The following is an 18,972-nucleotide window of genomic DNA, read 5'->3' on the forward strand; positions in this document are numbered from 1 at the left end:
ATAACCTTAAAAGACTGTTTTGTAAAATATCTTTGTGTCTGTCAGATGAGGTGAAACAGACATTCCATGAGGTAACATTACGAACAGTACCTTGTGATGCAAGAGTAGCAAGCAAATGACATACATTAGGGTGCCAGGCTGCTTCACAAAACTGTGACATAAATGTTATCTTTAAATGTTAAACATGCTCAGTTTGCTACTTACCTTTCACTTCTTTCTTAGTGCTCGATTCCTTCGACTTGGTCGTTTCCTTTTCTTTGCCGGCGTCGTCTGATACTTTCCTCCCAGTATTGATTCTGCTCTTCACCTCTGTCAGCTTTGCGGTGGCCTTGACGGGATCCTGAGCCTTGCGCCGTGGGATGACGCTCAGTTTGGGAGGTACAGGAGGTTTGTGACTCCCGACGCCTTTCACGGTCTTCTTCTCCTTCGCGACACTGATGTCGACTTTAACGTTGGACTTAGCAGTGTTCGGTTTGACCCCCGTCTTGGGCTTAATGAGGAGAGATTTCCTCTTTAAGGCAGATAAACTTGAATCTGTTTCGGACTTTCTAACAGTTTTGTTATTTTCCTGCTCGCCGACGGTCTCTTTCACCGTCACGGCTGCTGCTGCCGATGTCAGGTCGATCGTCGCGCTCTCGACGGCCTTCTCCAGACCGTTCAGATTCTCCATGACGGTACGATTGCTGCAACTACTAGAGTCCGAGTGCTCCATGCGTTGCCATTTCCCGTCAACCATCACCTCCACCGTCGTGGGCGCTATCTCTTTCCCCTCCCCCCTCTCGTCCAGCCCATTCTGCAGGGCGAAGGTGTGGTTCCCATCGTTGACGCCCTCCAACAGGTCCACGGGAGAAAGTTTGACTGTGACCTTGGGGTCTATACCATTTGTTTCGGTACTCACTCGAGTAGTCGAGTCTGCCGGTATGCTTTCGTCATTGTGGTGGTCCGCCAAGCTGACTCCATTTTCAAGGGTGATGGTGGTGTGATTAGTAAACTCCATGTCCGCACCCTCCTCTGCGGTCTGGACTGGATCCTGATCTGTAGCAACGTCACCTTTAACAGGGACAGAGTCCATGCTCCAGAAGGACAGCGGATTAGAATGGAGGGTGGATTCTCCGACAAAAAATTCCTCCTCGACCGGTGTAATCGGCTCCCAAATGGGAGTATTCTTAATGTCCATAAATTTTAAATAAAGTTCGTCGTCATGGAGTTCCTCGCGCAGATTCTCCGGTATCAGATTCGATTCGCTCAAAGCCTGCTCTAATTCTTCTGGCGTCAAAAGGTCAAATTTCCAACGGCCAGTGGGAGTATCCAAGGATGAAGGAATAGCTAGAAACTCGTCGTATTCGATTTCGTCATCCTCGGATAAGGCGTCCTCCACATCCGTCCCGACCCTCACGTGAAATTCAACCGGGGTGGACGACGTGGGAATGTCAAAGTCCCAGGCGAGGCTTGAGTTGGACTTTTCGCAGGTACCTAGAGATCCTTGCGATCCTATTTCCGCCGGGTCGTTGGTTACATCATAGGTCCTATTGGCCCTCAAATGACAGTTTTCGACCAAGTCCGGTCTCGTGGGAATATCCAACAGTTCCTCTTCGCTACCGCCTATGCTAGACAGGTTCTGATAGCTTGGTACTGAATCTAACCTACCGCTACACTCAGTTTCTGGCATCACTTGCCAGAGTTGATACCCGTTCTTTCCTCCGGTCTCTTTCGGATTTTTCCGTTTGGCGCTGTGGTCGCTCTGCAGACTGGAATGATCGTCTCCCGGTAAGGTGAAAGTATTGTTCAGACCACCAAACTCTTTTTGAGATACCTGTGAGAAACGAGAATTGGGGGATTTCAGGGCGTCCTTACCCAACCAAGCGGGACATGTGAGACTCTTGTCCAGAGGGCTGACTTTCCGATTTAAGAGTTTACTAGACGAGGAGGAGGATCGCTTCTCCTTCGCTCCCGATGATGAGACTTTTACAGAATAACAGCTGATCTGTGTATTCCCAGACTTTGCGGATTTCGACTGCCTGTCCTTTTGGAGGGCTCCGTTGGAGAACGGCAAGGTCTTTGGACGAGGTAAACGTTTAGAGGTTACGGTAGCGGTCGTGTGCAGCTTCCTGTGAGCTTTCACGTCCGATACGACAGTTTTACAAGACTGAACTTCACCGTTCAGTAACGGGGGTCCCAATGGAAAAACCTTGTAAGCTGGCACAAAGAGACCGTGCGACGGTACACACTCAAAGTAGTGGATCCCGTCTACAGACCCGTCATTTTTACCGTTCCCATTGTAGAGTTCAATGCCGCACAGATATCCCTGAGTGAAATGCGTTTTCCCCTTGAACCTTAAAACACCAGTTTTACCATCGCTTGTGGTGACCTCCTGACCTAACAGGAGGTGCTTGAATCCTGAGCTGGGAGATGACGCAGATGGGAGGCTTCTGGAACGAGCTGTCTTATCGTGACAAGAGGACGCCTTGGGGCCTGGCAGCAAGGAACGTCTCGGTCTCGAAGAAGGGAGCCTCGTCTCCACCTGTGTTGACTGTCAAAGAACAGAAAAGAAAAAACTGGTAAAGACAGGGGAAACTGTAATATTGTGTATTTCTCGATCACTGACAGTACTCAATCAATTGTAAAATTATATCAAGGAATGAAAAAGAGCTTCAAGTGCAAATTCGCAATGGATGTGTAGTCACAATAATGCAGCCTACTGTAAAAAGGCAACTGGTGCAAAATATAACTGTTCTGAAACTTTTCCCAATGAGGTTGCTTCATGGCAGACGACCATAAGTTTCAATGAATGTCCAAAAATTTGAGATATTTCAGTATGGTTCTGCAAGTTTGTTTTGCTCCTGTGGTTTCTAAGTTGTTTCTCTGAATTTCTATGACAATTACAACATTTTAAATTCTGGTGAAGACTGTTACATATACCTGCAGTTGAGCCAAAATGCAATTCAATATCTGGCTAGATCGGATTCACATTATGCATCAGTTATTCTTTGGAGTAATATCTGAATAGGTTTAGCAAAACTCTGCTGGGGTTATTCAGAAAGTAATGTGCTCAAACCACCTCCAAACACTAAAACTCATCAAATAATGAGGGAATAGTTGTACTTAAGAAAACAAAAAGATGCAGATAGAGTAGCTGCAGGAAAACTACAAGAGTTTCAGAATCAAATGTATCAGCTTTAAATCATGTGTTTCTTCACTAAATCTCAAAATACCTATGGATGGGAACGGCTCTACTGTATATTAAAAATGCACTAGTTGCCATAGCAACATTAACACAAGATAAAACAAGTATCCCCACCACAGTGTGCAAAATAACTATGCTAATAGGAATCTTACCATAAAGACGGCCTCTTTACAATAGTTCAATATCCACACATATATATATCCTCTCAGTACAATGTTAAATATCCTATAGTGCTGTATTGTAAACTGTACTCAATGTATGGCACATGTTACTGCATGGAACAACAAACGAAACCAAGAGTAGCCGGTATTGTACCCTCTCATATCATCGTAACTGACGTCCTTTAACTCTTCACATGTAATTATGTTGCACCTCAACATGTAGACAAAAACTCATTAATAATGTTGCAGTAGGATGCCAGCAGACTGTAAGATGGCCGAAACGATAGCTGGCTGTCATCATCACTGCTGGCTTTTAGCACACTAACGGCCATGCATGTTACTGCCAGATGTTGAATTAACTGCCTGCAGTAGCTAGTATTAACGTACACCTACGCAACGGTGTACATGTAACACAGATGTAAACACACAAGTATCAGCTGCACAGCTTCCTCTGCATTGATACTATAGCTGGTGGACGAGTTAACAATAAATTGATTCAATGTCCTTGGTAAAACAATCAATCTCTACATGTCGAATGTACTGTTTGTGCTGGAAATCCTATTAAATGGGAAACGGAGGATTCTGGTATATAACTGTGTTAAATATGACATGGTTGGATTGATTTCCAAATCTGTGGTTTTGCTAGTGTTAGTTGGTCATAGTTTAAATATTAAAAGTGATGAGTCATAGATGTCATTAATTAATGAGACTACAGAAGTACAGATTACGGTAAATATGCATTGAAATGTAGACTACAGCGTGACGGTCTAACTTGTCTATAATTAAGCATCCAAATATTACCCTGTATAACTAACTCTGATCACTATACAGCTAGTATATAATTAACTGAAGATGTATTGACATGTTTTAAAATTAAAAGAAGCTAGGTTGGTGAAGAGGGAGGATGGGAAAGGTATATAGTCCTCCCCCTCCCCCCCCACCTTGTACCTCTACTGATACCACTGAGTGCAAGGTTACATGATTCTGATAGCACTGAAACACTGATAGCTAGGAAGATCTAAGCTGCCTTGCTTTGAGCAGATAGCTGTCACAGAGATGACAGAGCTCCCAGCTGTGAGAAGGATCAGTACCTCTCACTTGGGAGTTAGGAAATCATAATGCCACAGCAGGAGGCCAATAGGCATCCAATTTATCTTTCTAACCGAGATACTCCAAAACTCAAACACCGCCAAGCGCTAAATGGATATGCCATTCTGTACACCAGCATGTGGAACCATCATCGATCGTACAGGATGCTATGTGTGTATATTCTGAGACAGTAGTCTAAACAGTTTTAACAGATCTATTGCATTTTGTACTATGTACAATATATATAGTTGTGTAAAACAGTGAGTATTAACAGGGCATCACACAGCACTGTGATATCAAAAACATTGCCATGCATATTAAGCTCAGTATTAGGGGTTTTTGTACACGCCTACTATTACGGCATGAGAAATATTTGAAAATGTTACAAACTTTATGCAAATTGCAAACACCAATGTGGCTGAATTATTATGATTTATAGAAACTCAATTGTTGTGATTGATTTTAACTTGATACCATTCTCACTAAGCCATGTTGCCATTTTGTAAGCCATGTATATTAGATTTTGGTAGCTCAAACGTAGAGCAGACTAGAGCTCTATAGATGGTAACAGCCATTGGCTACTCCTTAATTGGTAGTAATGGTTCATAAACCATGAATCTGTGATAGAGAATATATAGGATGTCCCACAAATTTCTTGCAGTGTTTTATTATTATTGGTAGTAGGTCCCCCCCCCCCCCTCATTTGCAACCCTCTGTAGTTTGCTTAAAATCCATGTCAACATGCTACCAGCAGACACTTGACATATATTCAACATGTTCTGTGCAGTTTTACTACTGTAAGTACTATATATATATCCCAACTGTGCAGGTACTGTACACTTGAAGTGAAACATGAACAATATCTAATACCCAGCACGACTAACAGATTTGCATCAGACAAACTGAAAGTTTCACATTCTTTGCTTAGTACCCAGAGATTCAAACCTCTCCACATATGAGTTTAACTTAATGTCACCAAACTCCTCAGGGGGAAGAAATAGTGGAAAATTAATCCAATGGCTTTGGCAAAGGAATGAAAAACACCAGCAGCTTTCAACAGGAGAAACATTTCAATCATTGCAGACCGGCAATAATAAAAATCAACCACATCAAGTATTCCTAGCAGCTAAGCTTATTATATTAACTAAGCTCATTTGTTTTCACTGTATTTATTTCCTTTTGATCGTTTTTGTTTATTGTGAAGCGCTTTGATACTTTTTGTGATTTAACGCTATATAAATGACGTATTTATTATTAGTTATTATTTATAAGCTGCAGTGAGATGCCACAGGAGTCTTCTAGATAATTAGAGATATAACAGAACTATTTATCCCAATACGCTAAATAATCATACCAATAAGTGCAGTACATCTATGTAGTGTGCTGTTGAATTTAAATCATCACTTCTGTCACTCCCATTATGTATTAATGTATTTAAAGTGGAAAACACCTGTATTGCCTATTAACACATGTGAGACTTTGCCACAAATTTACAAAACCAATTTTAAGCCAGTCTATTGATAGGATTTTATTTTTTTTCCGGCAGATATTAAAGCCATATTACACATACCATAATAAACCACATACGAAGCACTGCCTATCATAACAGCCTAAATCAACCCTTTCAATTCTGCTTTTAAGTATCTTTTTTTTTTACTATGTAACTCCATGAAATCTACAGAGTATAACTAATAAGATTGCAATCTGTATTTTCAATTCATTTGCCTCCCTTTGTATTTTCAAAAGACAACTTGAAACATTTCTGTTTGATTCCTAGATTCTTTTTTTCCTTGGTTTCCTTTGTCTCTTTCCTACTTTGTAAAGCGCTTTGAAACGCTGTATTAAACGCTTTATATATGTAATTTATAATTATGATTCATCCAACCAAGACTCTCTCATATAATTTTTTTAATGAAATGAGGGTTAGAGGGCCAAATGGGCAAGAACCCTGAATCTGATTCTATACTAAACATCACCTTGCCAAACCTGTTTCATGTAGTATTAATGACATGCAAAAGGGAACTTGAAAGATTCCAAAATGATTTCATTATTGAGAAAAATTTATTGAATTGAATTAATATATGTAGAGAGTTGTCTGATGATAATAGAGCATACAGTCACAGCACAGATCCAATAGTATAGCTGCTAAACTGCATGCTGCACTCAGACCTGTGCATGGTCTAGCTATACTCGCTGCCACATGCTATACAGTGTTCAATAATCTTTCAGCAAAAGATGGCCAATAAGTATGATTCATGCTCCAAAATGACCAATTATGATCATATAAATTAAAGGATGCGCACTACAGTATAAAACACAAAGTCCAACATTTGGGAATTCCTACAGTAGTTTCAATGCATTGAAACTGACAGTGCCTCTAGGAACAGCAAAGTGATATTTCTACATTTTTTTTCCATATTTGTCACTTGTCTAATCTCTTGTTGCATTTCTTGTTTTGTCCAGAAAAACCTTTCAACACTTGATTCTCTTCCAGGTTCGAAATACACATAATAAGGTACATCTCCACCTCTCAATTATTAACACAGGATGGGGGCCTCAAGGGTGGTGAACAGATAATTAATTTTACACTTCACTCTTTACCTACTGCAAACCCCTGTAGGTAAGGGGCACAAAATTGGTTTTCACTTGACACCAAATGGGTGGGTGGCGGGAAATATTCTCTAAGGTTCTCTGTACAAAATGTACAGCCAGACACCTGATTAGTATGCGAGGCAATGGCAGGGTGGAACCGGGAGGTAAAACTGATTATGTTTCTGATGGAGAAACATCTGTTTTTTCATATCAATGTCAAAAGAAGCCTATCACATGTGATGGGTGGAATTTGGGTATCTTTCATCCAAAGCAAAAGGTGTGTTGATCATCCTCTGATCTCTAAGTGATGACCGGAAATTAAAAACACAAATGACTGGAGACTTTCAATGTCAGGGCCGGCCACAAAGGGATGTCAACAGACTTGACTGTGTGTCATGGATGTTCTTTGTTCTGCATAGTAAGAATACCCATTCTGATATCATAAAACTTACTGGTTTATATATTTACGAGTGACGAGCTTACCTGTCTCCTCACAACCTTAGCACCTCATTCTACCGTGTCTAGTATGCCCTGGTAATCTTTTAACACTGTGCACCCTCAGCGACCGGCTCCTCCGGTCGTTGCCCTTCCTTCTCATTCTACCATCCAAAGTGTTTACACATGCGTTTTCGTAGTGGATACAAAATCTTACGGAAATTGCCCGGATACATTGGATTTTTACCTCCTATACATCCTTTGGGATTTCAGAACATTCTACAGTCTTTTACAGCAGTGAAAAGTATCCTTTTCTTATAAAGGGAGGGAGTTTGGGGGTTGTGAGGAGACAGATAAGTAAATACTTGAATACTGTACAGGTTAACACGTACAGGATTATCATTTGGGGGGAGGGGAGAAGGTTAAGAAGGGGGAAGGAGGGGTTTGGGCAAAAATAATCTGCAGGGAACAGGAAATATTTACCTTTTCTTCATGATAGGTCTAAATAGCATAACCAGAAAGTGTTTCAGTACATGCACAGCCTCAAGTTGCTCCTTTATATAGGATTCCAAAATTCCAAACCAAAGGCTCATATGGACAACATTACCCACAGTAAGTATATACAGTACACATTACTTATCAAATCAGTAGGAAAGGACAGAGTGTATGAGTAGGAGATATGGGGAAGAATCCAATCTGCAGGGAACACTAGGCATCTATATCCACCAATAACATTATATATATTATTCTTACAACTTTTGGATACAGTCTATTCCCATCAATTGCACTTGATAAAGAATGTTGATGTTTTTGGCTATGTTCTCTATTAACTGAACACTTGATAAAACATTCTCACTTCTCTATATGTTGCCTACTGAAAAACAAAAGCAGATACAACCAAATCAATGCAAATCTTATTAGAGACACAATAGTCGTAGCATATAGCAAGTAGGGTCCACATTTTACAACAGTCAGTGACAATTTACAACAAAGGCTTGACAAATCCCTTTCAATGGCCCTTAACAAACACTGTCTCAGCAATAATTTGTGCAGTACCAAGGCAAAGGCTACAATATGAAATATAAGCATGTAGGTTCCGATGAAACTTTTAATGAATTCATCAATACCCTGTCAACTTTCTATAAGTTCTTGTGTACTTTGTGTTCTGAAAGAGTATCAATGAATAACACCTTATTATCTAGAGCATTAGGACAAGTAACAGCAAAACTAACTTGTGGGTGCCAAAATTATCCCATCAAAGATCAAAATTATGTAAGACAAGTGCTGCATACAATGATTAATAACTAGATGTTCCCTCCTCCTGTTCAGGCCAATAGTTTGATGCAGTTATCTTAAACTATAAGCATTAGCCCAGCCTACACAGAATATAAAACTCAAGAATAACCAACAGAATAATAAAGCAGCCCACACTAGTGTTTACTACCTATACCTACCTGTGCTACTACTACCTGTACCTACCTATACTGCCAATCATACATATAGGTTATGTGCCACATTATGCTCAGTGTGTGCTAATTCATCTGTTGCTATGAGTAAACCACACAGGTTAATATTGTACTGTGACATTTAAGATAAAAGCATCTACTATGGATGTCCATTCCCGTGACTTCAGACCTCACACTCAGGATACTGTATATTCCCAGCTACACATTCTTATAGCAGGCTAACTAGACATGCTACTAGGGTACATAACATTTAGGTTTAAAGTGATAGACATATACTAAAATATAAGACATCAGGGAGAGAAACTAAATCAGTAATATTAATCTGTAACATTAAGGATAACGCTCAGCAAGTTACGATGTTAATTCCAGTTTGGATAATGGATATAGATATGTATGTATGTTACTCGACACCCACATAAAAATGGACTATTGTCTAGTTGCAATTACACACATGAATTTTGGTCTAATTCTAATAAAGCCATATAACAATCTAACTCACAGAATGATCTTAAACCATTCTTGTTTAAAACCTGAAAACATTAATGCTAAGTTAATACAGTCTAGTACTCCATCAAGACACATGTACAGTACATACATATATACGACATTGCACAGCATTGTGTAATCTGTCTGAGTACATGTATGCATAATGAGTCGTAACATGTGCACGAGTCAGCGAGTACTGTTACTATGACTAACACATCATAACAGTGAGCCTACATACATGTGTAACTATACATACTCCCATATACAACATGTACAAGCTATGCCAAAGTAAAAACATAGTTTTGTGGATAGGTTCTGGGGTAAATCAACTTTTAACACCAGCAAACCACACATTAAGACTGAAAAGAAATCATTGAACATTAATTGATTCTTTTAAAGGGAGAATCCAAAATCAATCAAGTCACACCGCTTCAATTACTTGACTGAACGCATACACAATTACACTGACAACAGGTGATGATGACGAAGACGACGACAAAATTGATCGATAGAAGAAATAATCCATTTTTACCTTGAGTGAAGAAGAGTCAGCCTCAGACACAGAGGAACAGATCACATATATGAGCCACTTGTACATCTATACATCCCCACATTAGACCGTCTCCACGTGAAAATTGACTTGATTTATGCTTTAATAATCAACATGTGATATGTTTCTCACGTTTAAAACAGTGCTTTACAACGGTGGTACCGTTCGTAACAATCTCACTTCCTACTGTACACACATCTGTTTCCACACTCAGCCAACGCCCTAGCATGCCTGAACGAGACGAGAGTAATAATCCACAGACACGAGCGAGATGGAGGCTCGACAGCATCAATGAGAGATTGACGACACACACACGCCGTAAGAACCTCTTCCTGCGTAGTACTACTGTACGTCAGTATACTAATAAATTTCTTCCACCTCTGTAGACATAATTTCAGCAAACTTAAATACTACATGCGGTGCTTTACGAATGTGGAGTTGGATTGAAGTGGTTTGTGAGTCTCTCTCGCTCTAGCTGCTTGTGAATTATGCAGACCGGTGCTAAGTGCGCAATGAATATTACCGACCGCCTGAGGCAGCAGGAGAGAAGAAGAAAAGGTGACTATACTCCGGTACAAACCACGGATCTAACGGTTTCGTCACATGACAACGAGACGAGAGAGAGAGAGAGAGGAATGAAGCTTCCGAGGCAAAAAGAGAAGGATCGGGTGTCACAAAAGAATTTAAGGGAACTGATCATGTATGGGGAAGAGAATGTGTGGAGATCATTAAAAACAAAACTTATAGGAGGGTAGTACAGATGATTAATGGCCTGAAAATAAAATGTGACTGTATCTCAATGAGGCGGGGACAGAATAAATTGTTAAAAGCGTTGGGTTCATACTTTAAAACAGGAATTTAAACATCATGAGACTGATCATTAAATATTTATTGTTTGTTTGCAGGATTCATTAAAATATAAGCTAGTTAATTATTTGTATGTTTATGAAAAATAATAAGAAGAAAAATAGCACATTTGCAGGAATCTTTGTATTTTCTTTTTATGTTTGTAAAGAATTCTCTCTTTCTTTGCAATTAAAAGGAAAAGGTTTAATTACCAGAGTGATTTAAGTTAGTGAGGCAGGATGTCTATAATTATACTGTTCTAAAAATGTTGAACATACTGGCAGCCAGTGAAACACCTTACAGTAATATTTGAACAGCTATAATTTAAATATCAAAATAGGTAGCTATTATACTGTCCTAAAACGTTGAACAGAGCAGCCAGTGAAACACCTTGCACCACTATCAGCTATAATTTAAATATCAAATTATACAGCTATTGCGAACAATTAGCCATCTTCCCATTAATTTTCTTTATGAAATGTAAAAAAAAATTTACCTAAATGTTTGGTAAATTTTTATCCTAAATGTTTGATTTCAGTATAAATATAGTTTGCTTCTTTCTCTGAGAGCAATCTCATATTGGGATAACATGCATCTAAATAGACAAGGCTAACTATACTTAATGAAATTAATATGCTAAGTGATATGTAATTGGTTTATAGTCATAGCTACGTGTTTAGCATTCTGGGACTTTCTAGCAAGAATGAACTTTGAAGGCTGAATTCTATATCCATACAATCAGCGTGCTTTAGACTAGTACAAGCACAAACACATTCAAGTTTTCAGAATTGGTTTTCAAGTACTTTTCTATGATAGTAAACATGCACTTTATCTGGAAGTGAGTAGAGACAGAGAGATGGCTAGGACAGACCATAATATACCTGTGTCACGTGCAGAGGTTTATTTCACTTGAGCTCTAAAAATAGTATCCTACAAAGAAGTATGCAATTAGATAGAGTGATAACTAGAACAGGTCACTTTAAAGGAGAAATAAACTCTGGGTTTTTTGCAGTGTACATGCAGTAGGGGATAATTTTCTAATTCCACTTGTGAAATAACTAAGCAAAATAAAGTTTCCCTGAAAATTACGCGAAATTCCCTAAGTTTATACCTATTGTAGTAGCAAGTCTGCAACTCCCTCGCTCTCCCGAATAGACCCATAGAGCTCTTATACAGAAAGTCAATATCATCTGCATGTAATAACTAAGTGAGTTACAGTCACTGACTGGCATATGACTAATCATACTCAAGCTTGATAATATACCGACTACTAGCAGTTCTATACGTGATTGATCTGCTAACACCTGCAGACTTCCGGATGAGTATAAACTTCAATCCACTGCGATCCCTTAACCATCAACCAACCAGTACTGTACGACTCTGTCATCCAACTCCCAACCCATTGGATGATTCTGGACTGGCTTTATATTATGCTAATTTTAAAGGCTGCCACCTATACAACTTTTTTTGACTCACACCGCATCACTAATACAATTTTTTCTGCTGAGGTGCGTTTATGCAATTTTAGCATGTTAGCGAGAATCTGTAGTTGATGTAGAGTTATTGATTGAAGCTTGCTTGGTGATCAGGAACGAGTTTGTTACTGATGCGCTTGGAGCATTTTTCGAAATGGAAGAAGAAGCTGCAATCGCCCAGGAGCAGATGGCAAATAATTAGAAGCTCCTCTTCTGTACAGATATCAACAGCAGTATGGATGATTGGATTTCTAATGTATAAAAGGTCAAAGGTGAATCAAAGGAAACAGACTTAATTGCACAACTGTGACCACTGCAATATTTGATGTTGGAATCTGATTAATCTGTTAAACAATCAGTCTGTCTCCTTCTTTATGTTGCTCTAACAGGTTTGGTATTCTGAACACAGGTTATGAAATGTGGTGTTAATGTATCTTAAAGTCAAACAATATATAGCTTAAAGTCTCAATATTTGTTTGCTGATGAATTTTGGAAAACAAACTTCTGAGACAGATTCCCCAAACCTTACCTGGTTTGTGAATTAAGGAGCGACGTACTCACCTCATATAACCTATGCATTACCGTATTAACCTCGCTCTAGCATCTGGCAATTGTCTGTATGTGTGTGTGGCCATCTCCCTTCCGTAATTGCCAGCCTTTTGCGCAAGTATCGCTCTTTCATTGCTCTTAATAAAGCTTAATATAAAGTCTCAATATTTGTTTGCTGATGAATTTTGGAAAACAAACTTCTGAGACAGATTAAATGTTTCTTATTCTAAATGCACTCTGACAAGGTTTAATGGAGAAAAGTTGTTGCAATCGAAAGAAAGAAATTTATTTTCTGTTGCCCTTATGGCACTGACGATTTACCATAAAATCACTGCGATCATTTCTAGTTGCAATTTGGGGGATTGGAATTATTTGTAAGTATTAACTATCACAATTAACATCATCAACATGTCTCACACTAGTAGAAATATTATCCTTCAAGGCAAATGTACTTTAGATCCTTTTGTGCTTGGGAAAAATTGCAACTGACCACTTGTGGTTGAAATAACTTTGGATGGGGATCTTGAGGTCAATTACAATATATACTGTAAGTCAGTCATGAAGCAGCTCATCTATATGTGACAATGTTATACTAAGAAATAACTAGGCAGAAATTACACAGATTAACTCACCAAGGACTGAACGCAGGGACGTAGCTAAGGCCTGATGATTGGGGGGGGGGGGGGGGGTTGTAGTGGCTGAAATTCCAACTGGATGGGTTTTGAAGACAGAAAATTCTGACTGCTACCTTGTACCCCCCCCCCCCTTTGTACTTCTCGCCAATATTAACATGTTGAACGTGCGGAAAATTATTTTTCGATACATTTGTACCACTGGCCCTCACTTCACAAACTTATTAATCACTCTGGTTAAGCAAGTAAGCAACTGAGTATAGCTATCTGCTTGAAGGCTACATAGACTACAAAAGCTATGTTATTGTAACAAAGGGAAAAGGGAAAACCTTTTTATTTTCAACAAATTATATTCGACGACATAGTGAAATTACCAAAAAATACAGTGCTTTTTACTAGCATGCTTAATATTATTTTCTTTGGGGCAGGGGGGGGTGGGATATTTATCACTCACATGAAAAATCAAATAGTTCACTTCATTCCAACTGAGCATTCGGAATGAAGTGAACAATTAAACATTTTGCAGAAAAATGTTGAGTTGACGAGATACGATAAGTTGCCAATTAAACATTTTGCAGAAAATTTTTCAATTGCTCAGTTGGAATGAAGTGAACAATTGAACATTTTGCCAAAAAATGTCCAATTGGTGAGATAAGATAAGTTGTCAATTAAACATTTTGCAGAAAATGTTTCAATTGCTCAGATGGAATGAAATGAACAATTGGAAATTTTGCAGGAAAATTTCCAATTGACGAGATAAGATAAGTTGTCAATTAAACATTTTGCATAAAGATGTAAAATTGACGAGATTATGATAAGTTGTCAATGAAACATTTTTCAGAAAATTGTTCAATTGCTCAGTTAAAGCAACTGAGCAATCCAACATTTTTCTGATTTTTGATAAGATTTTATCTTGTTATCTAAACAATTTACTGAAAAATGTCAACTTATGGGGCAAAGTTTTTCTTATGTTGATGGCACTTTTAAGCTTCCATAGATTAGCATTGAGTGTTTTAATTGTATACCATAGAGACAATGTATATCCTGAATTTACTTGAAGCTAGCGAACAGGGTCAACCCACCCAATCGCAAAATTAATACATAAATTAACCGAATTGAAGCTGGCGACGTTGTACAGGACTTAGTTCTATTAGGCATTTTTTTTTAGAGTATTCAAAATGATACAAAGTTTTTTATGGTGGAGTATAAGGATCGCGAGATACAATTTCTCAATGTGACAAGGAAAATGTGGTAAATATGACTGATTAAAGGTCAATTTTGACCGAAAATTTTAGGTCACTCACAAATTACAAGAATATGTGAAAATTAGAGTGCGACAGTCGGAAAAATTAGAGTGCGACAGTCGGAAATTCTGACTGTCGCACTCAAATTTTCCAACTATCGTCAGTTTTACCAAGATTGGGGGGTGAGACACCCCCCACACCCCCTCTAGCGACGCCCCTGACTGAACGTACGATATTAAGCCAAGCTGGCAGTATACATTTATGTCTTGTCCCGTTAAACAAAACCTGGTGCTCCTGCTTTTCATGAAATTTCTATAAAACTATAACATAAGTTGATGTACGTACAGAAGGTATGTCAAGATATATGAAGCTTGTTTGATATCAGATCTAGAACACAGAAGACGCAAAACTCAGCAGACCTGAAAATTGCTCTTATAAAATATGCGGGAAAAGAAATCAGGGTTGGATGCAAAACTTGATGGGCATAACAAGAAGTTACTATTCTGTGTTTACGAGCCGAGGGCGTCACATACATACACACACACACGCACACACACAATCACCATCTCATAGATTCCTTGAGCCTTCGGCAAGGAATCAAAAATGCAATGATTACAGTTTGTACTCACCTTCCTAGATTTCTGAGGGTGTTTCCTTCCCACCACCATGGAATGAGTGTAGTGAGCAAGCCTCAATAGAAGTACCCAGTACTTAAGCTAAAAATCCACAATTAAATAAGTAGTAAGCTGGAAAGGATTACACCCGCTGCAGAGCAAATATAAACCCTGCAGAATCTGTCAGCTTCATGCTGGGTATTTGCATTCAGTGTGAATTAGTGCATATACCAATTACAATAATAACTCTACTACTATCTGTGTGTATATACCTGTACAATAACATCCCTACTACTATCTGTGACAATCACTATTTGCTCAGAGACATAATTCAGCTAGAGTAGAAGGCATCTAGTGAAGACCTAGTAATATATACTATAGTGTCTGTGGAGATACCTCACATATGCCTCATTGTGGGAGTTCAAGTGTGCCATTAACATCTGGGATTCCACACATACTGTACTTGATGCCTGCCCTACATTAATGGTACAATCAAAAGTAGTCGAAACACTTAAAGAGATACATGGTCAGCTCTTTAAGCATCCAAACCAGAAACCCTTACCATTCAAACAGCGAAGTGTGAAAATTACCATACCATTGCATGTTTGCCTATATGTGTACTGTGCTTGCACATGTCCATGTGTACTGTGCTGGCACTAAATGTTATAACTACAGGTACATAACTTTTTAAATGCTGAGTGGTCAGCTTTTATATTTTAGGTAGCAAGCAAACTTAATCTTGGATTGTAAAGATACAAATATCAAGATACAAGTCAAATACAGAGTGACTGCATAAAACAAGTAAAACCATGTCTATGAGTGGATAAGGTGTGTCTACGAGTGGATAAGGCATTGTCATATGAAGTGCAAATTAACAGACTACTTTTAGAATTATAAGTCCACAAGCATAACCTAAGACCTAACTGGCTACTTTAGTACTGGTCACTGAAAGGTGTCTTCTGCTTGAGATGATGAATAAACCCCTCCAAATATTATACAATTTTTGAAACTTTGCTTCATAGTTAATTTAGTACTCCTAAATCTATCAATTAGGCAGCCTTATATATTGTCATATCTCTCAATATACCCAGATGACACTCACTACATTAGGCATCTCAGACAGGCATGATTAAGTTCATGCGTGATAAAGCTACCCGTAATACACACACTATGCAATTCTAACGGGGCGAGAACTGTTCTCAAAACTTCTAGAAGATCCCTCCCTATCAAAAAAGAGAATACTTATCGGGCTGTGCACACATGGTAATACTTCAGTATCCAAATTATGGAAAAGACCAAGAACATAGGTTCCAATTCCGTACGAAAATTGCTGTAGGAAATCCTTGACAACAAAACGCACGATGTTGGCACTTTGGATGGTAGACTGAGAATGAAGGGCATAGACTGGGGGTGTTCCAGTCATAGAGGGCGCACAGTGTTAAAAGGTGACCAGTTCATTCTAGGCACGGTAGAAGGGGTTCCAAGGTTGTGAGGAGACAGGTAAGCGAGGAACAAAGTAAATTCTCATTTTGCTTTTTCTCTTTTAGACTACCTGGCTGTATAAATTCTAAACTGTCTGTATAGACATGTCTGACCATATGAACATGTAGGCAGATGAGTGGGATGGGAGATGGAGATGGGGAAGGGGAGATGAAGGAGGGAAGATGGGGGAGTGGGCAATACTGCAGAAGATGTGAACCCACCAAAGTTTGGTATGACCGATTGGTTTAATTAACCATGCACAACTGGTACAGCAGTTTTCATCGGTTAGAACAATTGATATGGTCAACAACGAAAGCTCACAAAAATCTGCTCCCTAGCCTCTGCTTCTACCGAACGATCTAATATAATAAGATTTATATCAGAAATAACTCTTTCCCTCATCTACAAATCACTTCTTGCTTATATGGATCATATCATTTTTCCTTTGAAATGATGCAAGTTTAACTTCACTGTGTCACTTTAAGGCTAATCTATGCTGATTTGATAAGAAGAGACTCCCAGTTTACATCAAACCAAAGGCGATGTGGAGATCAGTGCCAAACAAACTTACAGCTGCAGTCTTTGAGTGAAACATTGAATCCATAAACTGAGGAATGTGCCTCCACTGATAAAATGATAGCCCCTCTCCAAGACTCATAGAATTAGAATCTTATCAACCTGTCAAGTCAGGTGACATAAGTAACAGCGCAGCCAGTGTTCTAAAAATAGGATGGCTTTAAATACTTTGTTGCATCATGTTCTTTCTTCTTGGAAAGCAAAACTGGTGATAAAATTGATCACATGAATTCTGATGGGAGAGGACTGATGAGGGATTTGAATGAGGGGGGGGGGGGTAAGGGAGGATGGGGTTGGATGAGGAAAAGGTTGGTGGAAGAAGCTTACCTTCATGTCAGGTAATTTTAAGCTTTGGTGTGTAGGCAGGGGATTGGTGTGAGAAAGGTTTGGAGGAATTTCGGTACAATTAAGGAAAGTTGGAAGAAGAGCAGTCCAAACATGAATGTTAGGTTTAGCAATGAGTAGATTGCACTGATACCTTATTTACAAAATCATTTGCAAAATGAGTTTAATGGCATGTGAGGATACTCAACAGATTCAGTTTGAAAAGCATTGCATTATATTGAATACTAGTTACAGAATGGCTACCTATGCTACAGTGAAAGCAGTTTGTTTTAAGTTAGTATCGCACATCAACCTCAGAGTAAGAATAGAAAGACTAAAAAGCTTAGCGAAAGCATAATAGTAGAAACATGTGTCCTACTTGCATATATGCCACAAATTCCAAAACTGATAAGTACATGAAAACAAAGAGATTCATTCTAAATAATTGATCTCTGTTCTAAGCAAGTATGTCAGAATCTACATTTTCATTACAAATAATCTTTGTTTTGTTCCGGAACTTCCAGACTTTGAATTGACACAACACCTAACTGCTAGAGTACTTCGGTATAATTAGCTAAACCGTTGCAATACAGTTAAGCAAGTCTGTTCATTCCCTAATCCACTACACCTGACTTCATCCGTACTTTGGGAATATTTTAACTTAAAGAGGTACTGTTAACATGTTTAAATATTGTTATTTCTAATGACATAGTTAGAGGTTGTATGACACACACAGTGGCTAGTCTCTCAATACAGTAGCAACTATGATGGATTTTATATATTTACTGACAGCTATACAGCAAGTCATATATAAATCTCATTTAGGAAACCAACAAACAGGATCTTGCTCCAACAATAAACTATTACTGGGTCATTTGGTAAACAAATTACCCCTGTGATGCATAGCTCAAATAGTAAGAATAAATACAAAAAATTCCAAAAGCTTCAAAAACCTGAAGTTTTGATAAGTTAGTGAATAAGTCTGGTTTGCATTCAAACACCGCAAGGTGTATAACTGATACACCCACACTAATAAAAAATATTGTAAAAAGATCAATTTTTCAATTTTCTGTCCCAAACAAGAAGAGATTCTCCCTTCCACCTTTGAATTTCAATCATCATTGTCAAACTCAGTGAACAAATAAAATACATACCAAATAGGGAGGCATGAATTTAGCTAGTAACAAACTTAAAAACAACCGGAATATTTGGATAATTATCTCTAAGCTATATCACTTGCTTTCTTGTTCATTGAAGGTCAAACATT

At 38.6% G+C, this 18,972-nt stretch overlaps 1 protein-coding gene across 9 annotated transcripts in view; it reads right to left on the minus strand.

Annotated features, from left to right (window-relative positions):
* LOC139979346 (uncharacterized) overlaps window positions 1–18,972 on the minus strand; it is a 69,343-nt gene that overhangs the window by 21,339 nt on the left and 29,032 nt on the right. For 2 of the 9 annotated variants that reach the window (XM_071990041.1, XM_071990044.1), the window contains exon 2: window positions 205–2,530. In XM_071990041.1, coding sequence (XP_071846142.1) covers window positions 205–2,530 — 2,326 coding nt within the window. Of the gene's footprint in view, window positions 1–204; window positions 2,531–3,336; window positions 3,675–9,945; window positions 10,478–15,338; window positions 15,638–18,972 lie in introns of those variants that run through there. The other 7 variants (XM_071990040.1, XM_071990042.1, XM_071990038.1 and 4 more) reach the window with 7 other exon arrangements.

This window comes from Apostichopus japonicus, chromosome 14 (genome assembly GCF_037975245.1).
Source record: "Apostichopus japonicus isolate 1M-3 chromosome 14, ASM3797524v1, whole genome shotgun sequence".
NCBI classification, from domain to species: domain Eukaryota; kingdom Metazoa; phylum Echinodermata; class Holothuroidea; order Aspidochirotida; family Stichopodidae; genus Apostichopus; species Apostichopus japonicus.